Source organism: Ictalurus punctatus, chromosome 22, assembly GCF_001660625.3.
Source record: "Ictalurus punctatus breed USDA103 chromosome 22, Coco_2.0, whole genome shotgun sequence".
Classification (NCBI taxonomy): domain Eukaryota; kingdom Metazoa; phylum Chordata; class Actinopteri; order Siluriformes; family Ictaluridae; genus Ictalurus; species Ictalurus punctatus.
This window is the reverse complement of record NC_030437.2, coordinates 2,591,069-2,611,224: the sequence shown is the minus strand read 5'-3', so window position 1 is coordinate 2,611,224 and position 20,156 is coordinate 2,591,069. Positions and strand designations below refer to the sequence as shown.

Here is a 20,156-nt window from a genome sequence, read left to right as displayed (position 1 = left end):
TGTAAATTACTAAAGTTCATAAAGGCGAGAGTTGTTGTTTTATTTCACTTGATATTACGATTTTCTAATGATCTCAAGATAACAAAAGTTGGGGTGGGTTTTTTTTTGTTGTTGTTGTTTTATAACAGCTTATTTTCCTTTTATCTCACAATAACAACATTATGGCCAAAAGTATATGGACACCTGGCCGGCACACCCATAATGTGGTTCTTGACCAAACTGTCGCCACAAAGTTAGAAGCACCCGATTGTAGTGAATGTCTCTGTGTGCTGTAGCGTTACAGTTTCCCTTCACTGGCCCAAACCTGTTCCAGCATGGCAATGCCCATGAGCACAAAACGAGCTCCACAAAGACCTGGTTTGAAAACAAGGTCGGAGTGGAAGAACTCGAGTGTCCTGCAGAGAGCGCTAACCTCAACCCAACTGAACATCTTTGGAATGAACTGGAACTGGAGCCTCCTCCTCGACCATCATCCGCGCCTGACCTCATCCTCGCTAATGCTCTTGTAGAAAGTGTGAATGAACACAAATCCACACAGCCACACACTCCAAAATCTAGTGGAAAGCCTTCCCAGAAGAGTGGACAGCAAAGGAGGTCTAAATCTTTAATGACATGTTCATCAAGAACATACGAGCGTTAAGATCAGGTGGCCATAAACATTTGACCAGATTATGTATTTTCCGAGATCACATAGCCTTAGCATGCTAGCATTACATCGTTGTGGCCAGTGGTGCACTGTCATATATTGGGGTCATGGTGATTTCATCCTATTTCTGAAGATTTTGACAAAGGTACAAAATGTCTTGTGAGCCACAAACCATTTAGGCGGCACCTCTCAAACATCATGTGATAACACGGAGACAGGGAGGTGATGGAGACATCCGTCAAGTTGGCTGGCAATGAAACGGACCGCCTGTTCTGGATCACTATAGTGTCCACGGCAGTATATCTGCAAGTTTCTGAGTCACCTTCTCAAGTGACCGGCCACTCATTCGGAAATTGTCTACCACCGACAAACATACAGCTACTTCCTCTTGTGCGAGTCCCTGAGTAAAGTAAAAACAGATGTGCTCATCTATCATGTACAGTTTGCAGTTGGAAACGCTACTGAAAGCAGAGACGCATTGGAGTGCCTCATAAAGCATCACTCTTAATTTCCCCAATAAACGCAATCCTCACCGGGATCTCATTCGACGGTAATTTATTCATTCCTCCACCTTTTTAAGTAGGAAAATAATTTTCACACATGCATATAATCAAGTAGGACATCATTCAGTTTTATTGTGAGGAGGTTCAGCTTGATTACAACCACTGGCATGGTCCAATAAGTTTTTACTAACATACTTGTTTATATATATATAATATACAGTGCATACAGTACAGTTACAGTGATGTTACTTGATATGATATACCTGTTGCTTTTAGTTAAAAAAGTGTTCTAACACACCATATTTTGAAGGTTTATGATGTGTGTTCCAAATGGAAGACAGCATTTACTTTACAGCAGCATGGATCTGGAACTAGGGGCAGATATGATATGGTGCTTGCACTCCATTTGGAATAGATCACGGAAGAAGAACTGGCTGCTTCAAGAAAGAGGCATATCCGCATTCTTATACATTTACACAAATATCACAGGGAAGATTTACAATTACTTTACACTTCTTTTTGTGCAGTTTTCAACATCCTGTTCGGCCATGATTATCAAAACGTTCAGAACTTAGGTATGGTGAACAGAATCACGGGATTGCCGCGTTGCCTTCAAATCTGCCCAAAGTAAGTCGCTTCAGGGAGCAGCTGCCTTCGGATTGGGACAGTCCTGTTCTTGGGAGCGCTCAAATGCTGCCCAAAAAGTCTACCTACCTAGGCTACCTTCCAAATGGAGCGAACGAACAGTGTTTTAAAGAATCGAGGTAGGTTTTATGCCTGCACATATCATATCCAGTGCTAAAGAAGAATAAACTCTTCAATATCTTGGGACGTTTTCGTCCCCGCTGCTCTCGTCCTCGTCTTCTTCCTGGTGTCGAGGCAACTCTAAAAATGGACGCGGAGGCTCGGTGGTGCTATCAGACCCCAGCATCTGCCTCTGGATGAGTTTGTAGTAGAGACCGTGGAGGTCCATTAGCTCGTCATGGTTGCCCTGCTCCGCCACAACGCCATCGTCCAGCACCACAATAGTGTTAGCGCGCTGCACAGTGCTCAAGCGATGGGCGATCACCAGAACTGTGTAGTTCTCCATCACGGCATTCAGAGCCTGCTGGACCTGACAATAAAACACAAAACACAGCATTAAGCAGACAGAGTGGCAAAAGTGTATTGAATTTTTTATTTTTTTTTACTCCACCACCACCTCCTGTCTTCAAGGTCTCTATCGAAAAACACACAGTATCCTCGCACTTGTACTCATAGACAATGGTCTAAGAACTGCATAATGCTGAAACCCTGTTAGAAACAGGATGTCTACATCAAAGGCACGGATTAAAGTCTTAATCCTTACCATGTGTTCGCTCTCAGCATCCAGTGCGCTGGTGGCCTCGTCCAGAATGAGCACGCTTGGGTTTCGGATTAAGGCTCGAGCGATGGCCACTCTCTGCTTCTGCCCTCCTGAGAGCTGAGTGCCCTTCTCCCCGACACCTAGAATGTTGCACACGTGTCACTTAACACACAGTTCCCGCTAACACTCCATGAGATCAGCAGCCAGACAGAAACTGAGCACACGGACAAACAGAAATCCAAAAAACATTGCGCCTATACTGCTGACTCATTACATGGGGTCTAGTCAATGATCTGGGTTTCTACCTTACTCTTAGAACCCAAGGCTAAATCTAACACCTGACAGCGGTCCATATGTGACAACTCTTTTTCTGCAGGGTTCTTTCAGAAAAAGTTCCAAGTAGACCCTATTTTGAAATAGAAACCATCCAGAGAACCCTGGCGGAGTGTATTATAATGACGAAAAACAGTGCAAAGGATCATTTATTATTAACGTGTATAACTCTAACATGTTATTATAGAAGAATAATCAACAACATGGTGGTGTGATGCAGCCTGAGGGGCGCTTTTCCTGTAAGAGCACTTCCTGAAGTGGTATTGCTTCAGGGTGGTACAGCAGCTACTTTCTACTTACTTTCAAAGTTTCATTTGGATAAATCAGTGAGGCTGATTACAGTGTGGTACCCGGTCCTAAATGGTTGCACGGGCGTGTTTTAAAACTCAGATCTCACCCGTGTCGTAGCCCTTAGAGAGGCTGCAGATGAAGTCGTGAGCGTTGGCCTTTCTGGCAGCTGCGACGACGACTTCCGCAGGAGCGCCGGGAAGACCATAGGCGATGTTCTTCTGTACAGAACGAGCGAAAAGGACTGGCTCTTGTCCAACCAGCGCTACCTGAGTGAAGAGTTGATTTCCTACATTTTATTGCAATTGATTAATGAGTAAATGCAACGAGTAAACCGCAAAGCCTGCGAGTGGCGTCTAGCGTGGGCGATATGAAAAACATCATCATGTTTGAAGACATTTCTACAATACTGAATAAACATCACATTATACAGTATAGGGTTGCTAACAAACGCCAAGCAGCAAAACAATTTTTTTTTTAAATACTATTAAAAATCGAGTTCAGTGATAGTATTATGTAATGTCTACAAAAAGAAACACACCAAAAAATTAAAAGGAGGAAAAAGAACTTCTAATGATAAATAAAAACATGTGTTTTGATAATATAATCTACAATCTTTAACCAGGTGTATTTCTATGTTCTGTGGAAGATTGTGGGAAGGTTTTGTCCGACATCTTGCTTTAAAATAACAACATAATCCCATTTCATTTAAGGTTTTTAGAATTTTCCCCACTTTTAAACCCGCACTTCCTGACCTTGGAGTGGAGGTAGCCATGTTGGTACGCCTCAATCGGCCGGCCGTCCAGCAGCACTTGGCCATTCTGAGGTGTGTAGAAGTTCTCCAGCAGAGAAACACAGGATGTCTTACCGCTACCTGAGGGACCCACCAGAGCCGTCACCTCCCCTGGCTGGACACTGAAGGACACATTCTGCAAATAAAATGTTTATGTAGGATGAAGCTTTATCGACTACACGAACACCTACAGTTTGCTTGGACCGCATATTTTAACCCTTAGGAACAAACTACAGCATGCAGTTTTATATTGCTAATAATGGAAGATAATCTACGCTGTAGATAATAGAACATGAAGTGATACCTTAAGGACATTGGTCTCTGGCCTTGTAGGATAAGCGAATGTCACGTTCTTGAACTCTACCAGGCCTTGCAATATATCTGGAGCTTCTTGGCCATCGAGAGTGCGTTTGGGCTTCCTGTCGATGTACTCAAAGACCTTCTCTGCGGCTCCCACGCCCTGCATCAGACCTGTATAGACGGACGCAATGCTCTGTGGGGCAAAACAAATCGAGACAGAAGCAGACTTATTTGAAAATGTACAGCTGTAAGCAAACATTGTGAATGTAAAATTATAATGAGATGTCTAACCTCCAGACATTCGCCAAGTTCAAGCTCATAGATGACAAAAGAAATGAGAGTTCCGCCACTCATCTGGTCCGTCACCACCAAGTGTCCTCCGTAAAAAAGGATAGCCACCTGCAACGCCAGCTCCGAGATCTAGAACAAGAACAATATGCTTAACATCAGCTATACATTCAACCAGGTTGCTTGACAAATCACCCTTTCGTGATTTTTCCTCAGAACTCTCCTGTGACCTCTCAACCCAAACCCTCGCCCTGACCTGAATCCTGACCTAAACCCGAATAAGGAGGTATAAAAATTTACATTACAGGACATTGTGAAAAACCCAAACATGAAAATACACTCTACTGATCCAAAAGTGCTTGGACCCCTTTTTCGTTACATAACTCATGGTGTAATTGCACTCCAAAGGGTCCTCCCTCCCACCTGTTTCCAACCAATTGGCCTTTTACCGATAAAATCAAGTGTGGGACACTGCAGGTCGGAGTAATGGGCATGTTGAAAGGTAAGGGCGTGTCTAAAGGTCACGAAAGCTGTCTGTTTCACTGAAAGCGGGGCCGTAAGCTTAAACACTATTGGCCAAAAGGTTTATTAACAGGAAGTGACAAGTCCGATGCAGACAACGGGTGTGTACCTTGTAGCCACTATCCCTAAGCTTCTTTGGCTGTAAGAATGGCAATGAAAATATAAAATATAAATTTATCTTCGGAACTTCTTTCTGCCAACTGAGACGGCATGGCCGCGGATTACTGACATCATCACCAGCGTGCGTGTGTGTGTTTTGGTCTTGGTGTACAACAGTTAATTCTGGGCCCCATTGATGAGGATCATAAATAATCAACAACAACTTACAATTAGCATTTGAAGGATACGAATAGCTCTTAAAGAAGACTGTTAAGTTCATAAGTTTGAAATTTGCTTTCTTGTCTATTACCATTGTACTGACTGCACATGAAGGCAAAAACATATCTGTCATAGAAGTGGCAATTTCTACTGTTTAACTTGTAATACAACTATAATTTATAATTGTGTCTGTGTAATTTCTTTGTCACCTTTTTCCCACCTGAGGAGTTTGCATAGCTTGCACATTCTTGTATTTCTAATTGTCATTATGAGACAACCTCGTATGCATCCGTAGCGTTTTTCTGTAGCGTTTATCCTACACAGGGAGCCTGGAGCCTATCCCAGGGGACTCAGGGGACAAGGTTGGGGACACCCTGGACTCACACTCACACATTATGGACAATTTAGAGATGCCAATCTGCCTACAGTGCATGTCTTTGGGCTGGGGGAGGAAACCGGAGCACCCAGAGGAAACCCCCTGAAGAACGGGGAGGCGATGCAAACTCCGTACACAGGGCGGAGGCTGGAATTGAACCCCCAACCCTGGTGGTGCGAGGCAAACCAGGCACTAAGCCACCGTGGCCCTCACAACCTCGTATCTCCAAATAATTTACAAATAAATTGCAGGATCAGTGGTAGAACCTTTACGGTTTTGTGCAGCTGACTAGAAGGTTACGAGTTCAAACCCCCAGATTTCCAGAGAGCCTTGTGTCAGTGACAAAAGGACACTTGGAAAGAAGTCTCATAAATAAATTATCCCTTAAAGATACTTGATACGTACACAGCTGGACCACATAAAGAAGGTGTAGGCTACAGCTTGCTTCTTGTTGAGCGCAAACACCTCCAACAGCTTGGCGTAATAAGACTTGGCCTCGTGATCCTCGCCGGCGAAGCTGCGCACCGTCCGCATGGCCGAGATCGTCTCCTCTGCCACTTTGTTGGCCTGAGCCAGTGATGTCTGCACCTCTTTGGTTAGTTTCTGCAAGACAACATTGGTAGAAACATTTGCATAAAATTTTAATAGGCAAATGTAATGGGAAGTACCACAGGTTGTTTTTTTTTTTTTTTCATAAGGCACCATAAATAAAACATAAGCTTTACAATCAGAGAAATGTAAGATGATAAATAAGCCTAGCCTATGTTATATATTATTATTATTATTATTATTATTATTATTACTTTTATTCTCAGTTAGTGTGTCCAAATAATCTGATTTTAATCTGTAATAAAAATGTAAAAAAGAAATAAATGAAAAAGGTTTGCACACTTACCTTGTAGTACTCGCCGTAGAGCTTGGAGAGCACGGCAATGTACGGGAAGCCCATGATGGTGACGAGCGACAGCTTCCACGACATGCCGAACATGAAGATGAAGAATCCGACTGCTTTGACGAAGCTGCGCAGGAACAGGTTGACATTCTGCGAGATGAGGTCACTCACCTGCGTGGTGTCAGAGGTCAGCCGTGACGTGATGTCACCTATGTTGATAAAACATCAGTGTCTGAGTCCAACTTCTGTGTCAGTTATCAATAAAAATGTTTTCTGTGATGACTATTCTATTACTGGCCTGAATGCTGTTATAATTAATGACTGTTATGACTACTGACTGTTATGACTACTGACTGTTATAGTTGCTGACTGTTATGACTACTGATTGTTCTGACTACTGACTGTTATAGTTGCTGACTGTAATGACTACTGATTGTTATGACTACTGACTGTAATGACTACTGACTGTAATGACTACTGACTGTTATAGTTGTTGACTGTAATGACTACTGATTGTTATGACTACTGACTGTAATGACTACTGACTGTAATGACTACTGACTGTTATAGTTGCTGACTGTAATGACTACTGATTGTTCTGACTACTGACTGTTATAGTTGCTGACTGTAATGACTACTGATTGTTATGACTGCTGACTGTAATGACTACTGACTGTAATGACTACTGACTGTTATAGTTGCTGACTGTAATGACTACTGACTGTTCTGACTACTGACTGTTATAGTTGCTGACTGTAATGACTACTGATTGTTATGACTACTGACTGTTCTGACTACTGACTGTTATAGTTGCTGACTGTAATGACTACTGACTGTTCTGACTACTGACTGTAATGACTACTGACTGTTCTGACTACTGACTGTAATGACTACTGACTGTTATAGTTGCTGACTGTAATGACTACTGACTGTTATAGTTGTTGACTGTAATGACTACTGACTGTTATAGTTGTTGACTGTAATGACTACTGATTGCTATAGTTGCTGACTGTAATGACTACTGACTGTTATAGTTGTTGACTGTAATGACTACTGACTGTTCTGACTACTGACTGTAATGACTACTGACTGTTATAGTTGCTGACTGTAATGACTACTGACTGTTATAGTTGTTGACTGTAATGACTACTGATTGCTATGATTTCAGACTGTTATAGTTACTGATGGTTAATGCTGCTACTGACAGTTCTGAGTACTGACATTTATGACTACTTACTATTGTTGTTACTGGATATTATAACTACTGATGATTACTGACTGCTATGACTACTGACTGTTATGTTTACTGACCATTAGGATTATTGACACATGACTACTAATGACTTTTGATTACTAACTGTTATGCTGCTACTGACATTAATGACTACTGATTATTATGACTCCTGATGATTATTGACTGTTATGATTACTGCTGCTTAAGCTGCTACTGACAGTTGAGTAGTGACTCATGACTACTGAATGTTATGATTACTGGCCTTTATGATTACTGATTGTAATGGTTGCTATTATTATTACTGACGGTTATGATGGCTTACTGTTATGGTTACTGGCTGTTATGCTACTACTGACTTATGACTCTTGATGATTACTGATTATGATTAATATATATGATACTATATTTAATATGTTTACCTAGTAACTATTTATATTCTTTATTTTCCTAGAATATGACTCTTACACAAGCCTTATTATTTTGTACATAAGCATTGGATACATCGCATTTGATTTGAAATGTGTACGGGTATATAAATATTTATTTAAATCTGGGACAATGGTACAAGCGTTAGCATGTGGTCTTAGCGTTTATCTCGTCATGCAGCACTCAACCTGTATGATTAGCATCGAAGAAGCCGATCTCCTGGTGCATCAACGAGCGGAAAAGGAGGTTCCGCAGTCGAATGTTAAGCCTGGCGAATGTCAATGAGAACACACCACCACGAAACCCAACGGCCACAGAACTAGAATTAGAATTTAGTGTTAGAGTGTACAGTTGCATACTTGGAGTGCCCCCCCCCCAAAAAAAAAAAAAAAAAAAAAAAAAACCACTCAAAATCCTTTTTATAAATATCTACCTCGAACCAGTTCAATGTCATTATGGTGGCAGCCATCTTGAAAAACCCGAGTAATTTACAGTAGTATCATTCCATCCCCTATAATTATATACGAATATTATATACACACATGTATGAAACTTGTACTAAATGACTGCAACTCTGACGAACCTGACGAGGGCCAAAACAGTGAGAATAATCATCGGTTTGATGAAATATTCCATACTCTTATGGATCACTATACCGTCGATGGCTTTCCCGGTGAAATAGGGGATAAAGGCTTCGCCTATAGAAAGAGAAAAATAAATAAGACACTTTCTGTACATGGTTCAGTTCTGTTAATGAATTATTCACATACACCTGCCATCAGGGGGCTCCCCAGACATCTACTGTTTATATCACAGCAATGATTAAGGTGCTGTGGTATTAAGAAGTTTAAATTTAGATACTTATTAATATAACATGAGTGTTGGTAGTCTAACAAAATATTGCAATAATATTATGAAAATATAATAAATACATGATTAATAAATGTTTAATTATTAAATACCATTTTTCAATTTAGTGTATATATATATATATATATATATATATATATTAATATATATTATAAATATATTAATATATATATACTATATTATATACTATACTATACTAATTATATACTATATATTTATATACATATATATATATATATATAGTATATAATTGGTTAGTGCTAGTGGAGTGTATGGTTTCAAAAAAGGGTGTATGAACTCACACACAGCCGAGAGGAGGAGAAAGAAGAAGGCAAGGGACAGAAGCCCTGTGTCCTCCTTACAGTACGACAACAGACGTCCCAGAGTGGCCCCAGAATTCGGCTTCTGTTTCACCTCTTTCCCTCTCATCTCACCCTCCTCTTCTCGTTCCTCCTCCTCTCCTCCATCCACCAGCCTCTCCCTCTCTCCTACACCTGAACTGGCAACATCTGCGTTGCTCAGGAGCTTCCAGAAGAACACAGACCCCATTGCAGAGATGCAAGTCCACGAGAAGAAGCTGAGGAACCAAGGGTCATGCATCAGAGCGCCCATCTCGGAAAATATCAGGAGCTTGGCAAGGGCATAGGAGAGCATGGTGAGACCGATGAGCACCACCAGAGTGTCCAAGGACGCGACACGTTTCGGGCCATCTTGCTGATTCATCAGGACGCCTACAGAGGCACCGAAAAGGAGGCAGGAACGCACCAGGAGCACCATCCACAGATCCAGGACCGAGCGACGGATGTCAAAGTCCAGGATGTCATCCAAGAAGGAATTTGGGCCAGACCACTGGACGTAGAGGAGGGTGGAGACCACATTGTCCACCAGGACAAACGTAAAGATGCTGCCAACAACTACAGTCAACCTCATAGTGTAGTTTTGTATTGGAGTGGAGACACGTGACAGGAAGTAGTACAGTAACCTGACTGATCACCAGAGGATCAGTGAATACAGCAGCCACTGCGTTCTGATGGGATCAGCCTGTGCTGAGAACAAAGCCATCAGAAAGATAGTAAACACTTCTCAAGATCATCTTGCAGTTCCACAACACAACCGGCAAGACAATAAACAATCCGTGATGCCGAAAGCTCCCTTTTACACACACAACTCTGCCTAAAAACTTTCATACTAGTAATAATATTATCAATAAGGTATTTCTAAATCATCGTCGATTTGTAAATCGGCTATGTTTATAAAGTGTCGCTTATTTATTTATTTATTTATTTGAAGTCCTGTTTGTCCGTAACCGCAGTCTCACTGTCCGGAAGAGAAAATGAATGCGGCGTGTAAGCCCCGCCCACGTCTCTCGGCCTAACCAATGAGAACGTTTTCAGTCCTGTGGACACGCCCACGCCCCCACGAGGAACTGTTTAAGAATAAAACACACTATAAATAGAATTTAAAACAGCTTTAGACACCAAAATGATTCCTCAGCCTGTATATCTAAGATTATTACAACTGAATTTTAATTAAATAATAATAATAATAAATTTTTTTTTTTTTAAATGGTACACTGATTAAAGATAAATTTGCAGTTCGTTCAAAATACCTTCCTAACTGAATGATTTGGGATTTATTCAAGATTTTCAGAAAGCACTAATATCTAAGAAGTTGATGGATGCTGGATTGTTAATTTATAGCCTAATCTATATTACGTAAAAGTCTTATTCACGTGGGACAACAATCCTGACTGTGCGCTTTCTCAGCGTCCTTGTTTATGGAAATAAACGTCTCCTTGGAAAATCTTTAACCATCTCTCCAGACACGAATAAAAGACGATCGTGCCCACCAATAGCAACGGCTTATCGTACAATAGGGCGTTCACACCTGGATACATGGACGACGGTAGAACGTTTTTAGCAGAAAGGCTCCAAAAGGAATTCAATTACTTCTTTCTCTCAAGAATTAGACATGTCGTATGAACTGCTCTATATAACATCAGAGTGCTGAAAAATAAATTTGGGCGTGGAAACCGATGTGGCGGTTGTAGCCCATCTGCCCCAAGGTTCGGGATGTTGTGCGTCATCATTCGGAGATGCTTCTAGCTTACATAATTGCATGAATGTGCAGGTGTTCCTAATAAAATGCACGGTGAACGTATATATTAAGGGGCAAAGTATACATATTAAACATGAGCATTTTTACTAGACACATAATTAAGTTATTTCCAGTTACTGACCCAAACAGAAACAGTGCTGATATGTTAGCGTTTATTACCCTAAAAGCCAACATGATGAAAAAATGGATTCTGGGAACATTCAGACACAAATACACAAACAAAAAAAAGTGATTCAGCTGTTACTGAATCACTGCATCGTTATATACAAAATAAAACACAACGATTACAAATAACATCCTGCTCGTAGCGATGAGCCCCGATTTGTAAGTGTGCGATGTAGGGACTATTGCGGTCAATCGCTTCGTCCGCCTTCACGGAAACGTTCACGCAGACCCGCGAACAGCCGAACCTCCAGAGAAGCGTCGTTCTGCCAAGAGCACCGTGCACCAGACATCCTGGACAATGTACATCCTGTGTCAAAGATCCATCGTTTGACCAAATCAGATGGTCAGTGTACGTCAGGCCCCGGAAGCACGTACTCCAGCGCGTCCTTCCCCTCCTCCGCCACCACCTGAACAGCGCTGATCACCGTCTCGACGGGAAACGTCAGGAACAGGTCGTCTTTCAGTCTTTTAGGTGAGGGCGAGTCGTCTGAGGGGCACAAGGGCTCGGTGACGGTCAGGGTTATGGAGGACACGTCCCTGCCTCGCCGTTTGGCACTTTTCTTCTCCTGCTTGTACGCAGCGTTCATGTTGGAAAAAACCTGAAAGAAGACAGATTCCCTGTTGCACGTGAGGCTTAAATGACAAACTATGATTGCTTCTTTAGTTCTGCACTGGAGCTGCGTGGTTACCGGAGCGAAAAAGTAATAAAAGCACACCTTATTTTTAAAAAGTGTTTTAAAAGGTGTCCGTCCGTCCATTTTATGTACCGCTTATATCATCCATGTTATCGTAACATCACGCAGACTACTTTGGCCTCGAAGCTCCAGCGCAAAACGGCAAAAAAAAAAAATTATAAAGCAAACAAATTGCGTCTGCTTTTTAGAGATTTGGTGGGAAAAGCTCGGAAAATCCTGCTCTTTTAACATGCGTAACGGCTACCTTACAAGCCAAAGCGATGATCGCTCATGAAGAGTAAAATCGAATTGTTTCAGATCTTCGCACAATCCTGTAAACAAACCCTTATTATCCTATTACACACCATCTGGTTGAGTTGATTTCGCTGCTCCTGAATGGACGAGAGGAAGCTGTTATCTGGCTCCTCGCCGGGGGAATAATTTCCAACATCGTGCTCGTAACTCAGTAAATCCAGCTTCATCTGGAAGGTGGAGAGAGCAGGACACTGAGACGAGAGAGAGGTTGGGGTTACGAGAGAGGGCGAGAACGTAATGAGAAACGTGATAAGTGAGATTGTGGTACGAGTCATGCGCTATTCGTGTCGGAAGTCCTACCTCGCCGGGCATGCTGGGTTTGCGGCTAAACATCAGGCAGTAGGGGGTGAACTTGGTCGCCGGGTTCACCGAGGTCCTGAAAAGCGCCAGGACAGGATCGATGAAATCGTCCCAGTCGGCCTGCTTCTCCGCCACCATCTGCTTTATGGTGTCCTTCAGCAGAGTGTTCGAGCGCTCCAGCAGAGCGTTGTGCTGGACCTTCAGCTGCAAGCTCCAGCGCTCGCTCAGCTGCTTGCTCACCTACAACACATCACTGTAACGCTTAACCGGACTGTGTGTGAATGTGTGAGAGTCATTAGAGAGAGAGAGAGAGAGAGAGAGAGAGAGAGAGAGAGAGAGACGTGAGGAGTTTTACCTCTCCACAGAAGTCAGCATTCTGAGAGCAGTGTATGGTTTTTACTGAACCGTACCTGCAACACCACACACACACACACACACACACACACACACACACACACACACACGTATATAGATAATCATACAGCTGATAACACATGGGCAAAACTCATAGACAGAAAGGAAAGAAGCTTGTTTACCTATAAACGGTTGACGAAATGCATCTCGCCACACAAAGGACGTCTCTCTTCTGGACAGGAAACGCCTCCACCCACTTACTGTAATAATCGGTGATGATGACCAGGCGAGTGTTTCCTCCGTGAGTAGTGCAGGGGAACGGGCCTGGGTTCAAACAGCGTGTCCGTATTCTTTTAATAACCGTAACGCTTAATAAACCAGAGGGATAAACCCCTCTGTCCCGCTGATACGTTTATAACAACTGACAAACGCGCTACAACAGATACGGAAGGTGCGATTGGTGACACAGCCGCACGCACGTACCCATTATTTCCACCGTAACGGTGTCCCAGGGGCCGTCGACCTTCAGCGGCCTCGGCGTCCTTGCCATGTTTTTGTTCCGCTCAGCGTGCTGACACGTCTCACACACCTTGATCTAAAGGAAGAGGTTGGTTAGCACGAGCAAGCCAACACACACACACACACACACACACACTCACGCTCACGCTCACCCAGTCCACTACGTCCTTGACGATGCCCAGCCAGTAGTACTTGCTCTGGATGCGGTGCACCGTCTTCTTCTGACCCAGGTGATGGCCGAGCTCGTTAAAGTGGCACTCGAGGAAGATCCGACGCTTACGCTCGGCGTCAATCACCACCTCACGCTTCTCCTCCTTCTTCATCCCCACATAGTACAGCCGTCCGTCTGCAGAGACACAGACACGGAGACAAACCGAGAAATCATCAGAGACATGAGTGTGTGTGTGAGTGAGTGACTATGAGTGAGTGAGTGTGTGTGTGAGAGAGAGTGTGTGACAGAGTGAGTGAGTGAGTGAGTGTGTGAGTATCAGTGAGTGAGTGAGTGAGTGAGTGCGTGTGCGTGTGCGTGTGAGTGAGTGAGTGAGTGAGTGAGTGAGTGAGTGAGTGAGTGAGTTGCGCGCGCGCTCACCGTCGATGATGAATTTCTGCGCGTATCGTTTCAGGTTCTTCTTGCGGATGGGGTTCATGGCGTGCGGGTAGCAGCCCTCAGCCACCAGCGTGTAAATGTCTCCCAGACGGCTGGAGCTCGACTCCACCACCTCCTCCTCGGCTACCTGAAGCGAGTCCACACTCAGCATCGCGCCTCCGGCACCAGAACCTCAGCATTACCCACGGAGCACGAGCAAACACCCAGTACCCGGCAGAACCGTTACAACTGAACCCACATCGGGCGGACCACATAGAGCGACGGACCAGGAAGTAGACCGGCTCAATCCCTAATCACGTCTTTCGGTTTATAGAAGTGCACTATGTGGAGCGTAGAAGCTGTTATTTAACAACCCTAGCTAGGGCGCTTAAACAGGAAACAGTACCATATTTGGGATTCTGCAATAAAAACATATGAAATTACACGTTTACTAACCGCGTTTGTTAGTTAAATAAATTATATGACACTAGATTAACAATTATCTCTTTAAAACAAGAAATTATAATGGCAAATACTTTTCAAGTATTTCTTAAATACTCCTAAATTATTTCCGACCGAACACATTAAGCTGTCGGATCACAACAAAGCAACTTCCGGTGAATTTAGTTAAAACTGCTTTTAAACTGGGCGTTTTTTAAACAAACAAAAACAAATATTTTACATTCTCCGGTTACGATTTGCTCATTTGTAGGTTTTCGCGTATAAAATATACACGCGTTATAACATTTAACAGCATTTAAGGCAGTATTGTTAAAATTAACGAGTATGAAACTATAATGCAGAAATTCTGCACGTGCAGCTGTTATTACACTGAGAACCTTTTTCTAGAGCAGTACAAGCTCCATGTGCGATTCATCTCAGAGGAGCAGTTTAAAACCGACTACCGACACGTACGTGAGAGAAATACAGAGCTCTTTGAAGTCACACTTTAACTTAAATAGTCTCAAACATCTGGATGTTGTGGATCTTCATGTGTATCTGGTTTCATTCCCATTCTAGATCATCAGCTTCAAATAATCCAGATTCTTATAGATCCTCCAGTCATTTGTTATATGCTCTGAGTTTTGTTTATTTTATTTTATATATATATATATATATATATATATATATATATATATATATATATATATATATATATATATATATATATATATATATATTAGATCCTTAGCATTATGTAATTGATAATAATTCACATTCTAGATCATTAGGCTACTTTTTCTGTTCACATTTTAAATACTCCCATCAGTATTAGAACGAATAGTTCACATCCTAGATCCTTAGATTCTCTGAGTTCTAATATAATTATATATCATTTTGCGATTTATAATAATTCACATTCTGCATCTTTAAGTCAGTTTTTCTATTCACATTTGACACACTACTGTCACTAATAATTCACATTCTAGTGAATTCAGATTCCTCAGTTGTTTTATTTGTAATTGTTGGGGTTTGTAATCTTTTGTATTCGAGACAGTATAGATTGCTATGTATTTGGTTGCAACCCCCGTTCTAGATCATCAGGTTACAAATAATTCAGATTCTCGTATCACTTTCATTCACATACTTGATCATCAGATCACTTGTTCTGCTACGATTCTAGATCCTCAGGCTAATAATAATTCCTATTCTAGATCCCTTTGTGCTTTCAAACAAGTACCATTTTACATCCTTGAGTTAGTAATAATTTATATGCCTGAGCCTTGAGCCTGTGGTCATTTTTCTATCATTTGTATTCTTGATCTTCGGGTTACAAATAATTCAGATTTCTCGTGTTACTCAGAATTCAAGTACTTGATCCAGAGATCATGTGCTGTAGTGCCATTCTAGATCATCTTCTTAACAATAATTCATGTTTTAGATCCTTGTGGTCTCTTGTTTTATTCCCAGTTTAGATCCCTTCTCTTCTGAATTCTGAGATTCATAATAATTCACTTTGTCAATTAGAGATCATGAGGTATTTGGCCTCATTCCTATTCTAGATCATCAGGTAGCAAATAATTCAGATTCTCGTGTTACTTATAATTCACATTCTAGATCCTCCGGTCAAGTGTTTTGATCCTCGGGTTTGTAATAATAATTCCCATTCTGGATTTCAAGGTTTAGAAAATAATTCCCATTCTGGATCCTAAGGTTTCTATAATAATTAACATTCCGGATCGTGAGGTTTATAATAATTCCCATTCTGGATCCCGAGGTTCAGAAAATAATTCCCATCCTGGATCCTAAGCTTTCTATAATAATTCCCATCCTGGATCCTAAGCTTTCTATAATAATTCACATTCTGGATCCCGAGGTTCAGAAAATAATTCCCATCCTGGATCCTAAGCTTTCTATAATAATTCACATTCTGGATCCTAAGGTTACTATAATAATTCCCATTCTGGATCCTAAGCTTTCTATAATAATTCACATTCCGGATCCTGAGGTTTATAATAATTCCCATTCTGGATTTCAAGGTTTAGAAAATAATTCCCATCCTGGATCCTAAGCTTTCTATAATAATTCACATTCTGGATCCCGAGGTTCAGAAAATAATTCCCATCCTGGATCCTAAGCTTTCTATAATAATTCCCATCCTGGATCCTAAGCTTTCTATAATAATTCACATTCTGGATCCTAAGCTTTCTATAATAATTCCCATTCTGGATCCTAAGCTTTCTATAATAATTCACATTCCGGATCCTGAGGTTTATAATAATTCCCATTCTGGATTTCAAGGTTTAGAAAATAATTCCCATCCTGGATCCTAAGGTTTCTGTAATAATTCACATTCCGGATCCTGAGGCTTATAAAACAATTCACATTCCGGATCCTTATAATAATTTTTAGTAATAATATATAATATAATAAGGTTTATAATAATTCACATACTGTTCCTATTAGAGATCGTGTGGTCACTAATAATTCACATTCTAGATCTAGAGTATTTCAAAAGAATAAAACACAATCTGCATCCTCAGGCTTCTACTAGTTAACATTCCTGATATTCACGTCTCTGGTTCAAATTCTGTTCTAGATCCTGCGCTCCCTGGGCTGTGCTACTGACGCCCAGTACAATGCTGTTCTTGAAAAAGTGAGTCAAGCCTGGAATTGTTTGTCCTCAGGACATGCTCTCATAGGGAAATAATGAACAGCAGGCTTTCTATAACAGAACGTCCTGAAGTGTTTAATTGGTGGTTTAATCGTCGCCCTATGACCTGGCAGATCCACTCTGAAACCGCGAGGCGCCGGAATCTCGCAGCACAATCGGCAGAGAGAAAATTGACCATCAAGCAGACCTACAAACCCCTCCATCAGCACGTCTACCGCTTCCAGGTGCCGATCTCGCACCAGCAGAGCTCCAGAGCTCCATTTTGACTGTGGTGACGTGACGCTCTGTGTTGTTTCTCCTGCACAGGAATCGTTCTTGGCCCCTGAGTTTGTAGAAATAGTGAAATACAGTCGTGAAGATGGCGCCAGTGAAGAGGGAGTACTGGAGCGCATCACCGCAGAGGCTGGTAGGACGTTATTCCTCTGAAGCTAACCCAGCTTAGGGTATAGAGTTGAGTGCAAAAGTTTGCATCCCCCGGGACGTAAGAGGGCAAGGAGGCGGTTCTAAAGGAAAATATTTCTATCGCAGTTGTCCCAAGGGTGTGAAAATTTCTGCACTCAATTACACTTGTTTTCTCCTGGACATTTTATTCTAATTGTGCATTTACACTGATTCATAGCAGCATCAATATCATCTGAAGACACTGTGTGTGTGTGTGTGTGTGTGTGTGTGGTTTTGCAGCTCCCAGGGTGTATCGTTTCCCCATGTTCACGCAGGAGTTCTGCAAGGATCTGGTAGAAGAGCTGGAGCATTTCGAGCGGTCCGAGGCTCCGAAGGGTCGACCGAACACCATGAACAACTACGGGGTATTTACTCGACAACCTACCTCAGATATATCCATCCTGACTCGCTCCTGCGCCGTCCAGCTTCCTCATGGCCTGCGGGAAGTGTTCCGTTAATTAGCGATAATACTGTTAAACGAGTTGTCAGTTTATTAGGTACACCTGCAGCCTTGTAGCTACACTGCACCCAGTGGCCATTTTATCAGTTGAACCTGCCCTATAGTTATATAATTACTGGTCGTAGGTTTACTGTATAATCCCTTGGGCTTAACGGACCAGCAGTTCGTTGTATATCAAATCAGCAAACGTAGACCTAAGGTGTAGACACAGAGTTCGTTCATCCCAAGCTTTGACATATCACTTAGTTGCATGATATAACGTTCTGTAGAAGAGATCGTCAGGTGGTGGATCGCAATCCCGGTACAGACTGCTTACTCGCACCAGGAATTTGACGTGACTGATTTAGTTGAATAGCCCTGATCTAGAAGAACCAGCAGAGCTCCTCGGACACGTGACGAAACCTCTTAAAGCGACAGGTGGAATGAAACGTACAGAATGTTGCCTTTACCCTGAATGTAGTCGGTCAGTAAGCCAGCTCACTCGCACACTAGGAAACACCATGTGTACATAAACAGTTTTCGAGGCCACGCCTCCTACAGTATACGAGTCTGACGCTGGCTTGGAGTGAGGATGAAAGTGATTTCGTTTTTAAGATTCGACTCTCGTCCCTCGCAGATCCTCCTGGACGAGCTGGGGCTCGACGAGGGTTTGATTACGCCGCTCAGAGAGCTGTACCTGAAGCCCCTGAGCTCGCTGCTGTACCCGGACTGCGGGGGGAAATGGCTGGACAGTCACAAGGCCTTCGCTGTGAAATACACACTGAATGAAGACCTGGACCTCAGCTACCACTACGACAACGCCGAGGTCACGCTGAACGTCTCGCTCGGGAAAGTCTTCACCGAGGGAAACCTGTACTTCGGGGACATGAGACAGGTGAACAACATTTGCAAAAAAAATAATAATTTTAAAAAATGCCAGAAAACACAAAGTTGAACTTTTTAATTATGCCATTTATTTTAGAATTACACACTTTACAAAGACTTTTTTTTTCTTGGACAGATCAAGGATAAAGACTTTACATAGTGTACACTCAGCTCTTTGTGTGTGTGTGTGTGTGTGTGTGTGTGTGTGTGTGTGTGTGTGATGCAGGTGCCCCTGAGCGAGACGGAGTGTGTGGAAGTGGAGCACCGTGTCACCGAGGCCGTGCTCCACCGAGGCCAGCACATGCACGGTGCTCTGCCCATCTCGTCAGGGTGCCGCTGGAACCTGGTGCTCTGGATGCGAGCGTCGCGTCAAAGGAACCTCCTCTGCCCCATGTGCAACCGATCGCCACGACTACAGCCTAGCGACGGCTACGGAGACGGATTCACCGAGGAAGATACCGGGCTGTGCGTTTTAACGTGAAGCTCTTAATATTCGGTAGCATTAAAGGAGCGGTTTGTCATTTTCAGTGTCCCAAGATAGACTCATTTCAGGGCCAGAAAAAAAAAAAAACACCACGCACGCAGCCTTAAATGACGCAGCTAGTGAGACGTGTTTGTCGTCCGCTTGAATGAATCACATCACATCAGATTAGATTTAGACTCTAAACTCTTATTAAATTTAAACACGGTGAAATCTAGCACCTTTGTGTAGTCTGTCCACAAAACAAACACGTCATGGCAGCTATTAATCCGCCGTTTTCCCTCACTTATCACTTGATTACAGATTTAACTCTGACTCGTGTGAATCCCAGCATGTTAGTGAAATAATACGATTATTACACTTCAAAACAAAATACAAACCGCACCTTTAAAGCCAAGTGAAGTCCAATATAACGATGCCTCTGCGTGATCACGTGACTTTCACGAACAGCGTGAACCTGTCAGTCTGGCCATAAAAAGACAGAGTAACTGGATCTGGTCTTTGCTCCATCGCGACACGGCTCTTAAATATGCACCTTTTATATCAATTTTGACAAACATAATATTCTGTATGTTTTTGAAAAACAACAACAACAATAATTGACATTTCTTTTGTGCCATTAATGTGATT

At 42.4% G+C, this 20,156-nt stretch overlaps 3 protein-coding genes across 4 annotated transcripts; 1 reads left to right on the top strand and 2 right to left on the bottom strand.

Annotated features, from left to right (window-relative positions):
* Nucleotides 1-1,256: 1,256 nt before the first annotated feature.
* abcb9 (ATP-binding cassette, sub-family B (MDR/TAP), member 9) lies at nt 1,257-10,493 on the bottom strand. The gene is made up of 11 exons (XM_017451195.3): nt 9,437-10,493; nt 8,848-8,962; nt 8,453-8,583; nt 6,608-6,813; nt 6,118-6,315; nt 4,500-4,628; nt 4,213-4,401; nt 3,871-4,044; nt 3,225-3,384; nt 2,498-2,634; nt 1,257-2,263 (listed from the first exon to the last, which is right to left on the bottom strand). Exons 1-11 carry the CDS (start codon nt 10,062-10,064, stop codon nt 1,967-1,969), a joined length of 2,364 nt encoding a protein of 787 aa, XP_017306684.1. The 5' UTR covers nt 10,065-10,493; the 3' UTR covers nt 1,257-1,966.
* An 894-nt stretch (nt 10,494-11,387) lies between these two features.
* Nucleotides 11,388-14,456, bottom strand: zgc:113436 (uncharacterized protein LOC503528 homolog). 2 transcript variants are annotated; one of them, XM_047149723.2, is made up of 8 exons: nt 14,169-14,456; nt 13,732-13,925; nt 13,544-13,655; nt 13,243-13,384; nt 13,062-13,116; nt 12,707-12,946; nt 12,457-12,597; nt 11,388-12,016 (listed from the first exon to the last, which is right to left on the bottom strand). In XM_047149723.2, exons 1-8 carry the CDS (start codon nt 14,335-14,337, stop codon nt 11,762-11,764), a joined length of 1,308 nt encoding a protein of 435 aa, XP_047005679.1. In that variant the 5' UTR covers nt 14,338-14,456; the 3' UTR covers nt 11,388-11,761. The 2 variants fall into 2 exon arrangements, with proteins under 2 accessions (XP_047005679.1, XP_047005680.1); XM_047149724.2 differs by having other exon boundaries at nt 12,457-12,573.
* Nucleotides 14,457-14,608: 152 nt separating this feature from the next.
* Nucleotides 14,609-19,570, top strand: ogfod2 (2-oxoglutarate and iron-dependent oxygenase domain containing 2). The gene is made up of 7 exons (XM_017452187.3): nt 14,609-15,076; nt 17,206-17,262; nt 17,394-17,504; nt 17,587-17,686; nt 17,962-18,086; nt 18,798-19,055; nt 19,272-19,570. The coding sequence occupies exons 1-7, from the start codon at nt 14,963-14,965 to the stop codon at nt 19,524-19,526; spliced, it is 1,020 nt and encodes a 339-aa protein (XP_017307676.1). The 5' UTR covers nt 14,609-14,962; the 3' UTR covers nt 19,527-19,570.
* The last annotated feature ends 586 nt before the right edge of the window (nt 19,571-20,156 follow it).

What these genes read in the sequence shown, in the direction of transcription:
- abcb9 (XM_017451195.3), bottom strand. Translation starts at nt 10,064, where the DNA reads ATGAGGTTGACTGTAGTTGTTGGCAGCATCTTTACGTTTGTCCTGGTG. An exon ending in CTTCGATGCTAATCATACAG is followed by an intron (nt 6,814 to 8,452) that starts GTTGAGTGCTGC and finishes TTATCAACATAG; the next exon opens with GTGACATCACGTCACGGCTG. An exon ending in CAGAGACCAATGTCCTTAAG is followed by an intron (nt 4,045 to 4,212) that starts GTATCACTTCAT and finishes TTTTATTTGCAG; the next exon opens with AATGTGTCCTTCAGTGTCCA.
- zgc:113436 (XM_047149723.2), bottom strand. Translation starts at nt 14,337, where the DNA reads ATGCTGAGTGTGGACTCGCTTCAGGTAGCCGAGGAGGAGGTGGTGGAG. An exon ending in GCAGAAATTCATCATCGACG is followed by an intron (nt 13,926 to 14,168) that starts GTGAGCGCGCGC and finishes GTGTCTCTGCAG; the next exon opens with ACGGACGGCTGTACTATGTG. An exon ending in AACCCAGCATGCCCGGCGAG is followed by an intron (nt 12,598 to 12,706) that starts GTAGGACTTCCG and finishes CTCTCGTCTCAG; the next exon opens with TGTCCTGCTCTCTCCACCTT.
- ogfod2 (XM_017452187.3), top strand. Translation starts at nt 14,963, where the DNA reads ATGCAGAAATTCTGCACGTGCAGCTGTTATTACACTGAGAACCTTTTT. An exon ending in AGCACGTCTACCGCTTCCAG is followed by an intron (nt 17,505 to 17,586) that starts GTGCCGATCTCG and finishes TCTCCTGCACAG; the next exon opens with GAATCGTTCTTGGCCCCTGA. An exon ending in GCGCATCACCGCAGAGGCTG is followed by an intron (nt 17,687 to 17,961) that starts GTAGGACGTTAT and finishes GTGGTTTTGCAG; the next exon opens with CTCCCAGGGTGTATCGTTTC.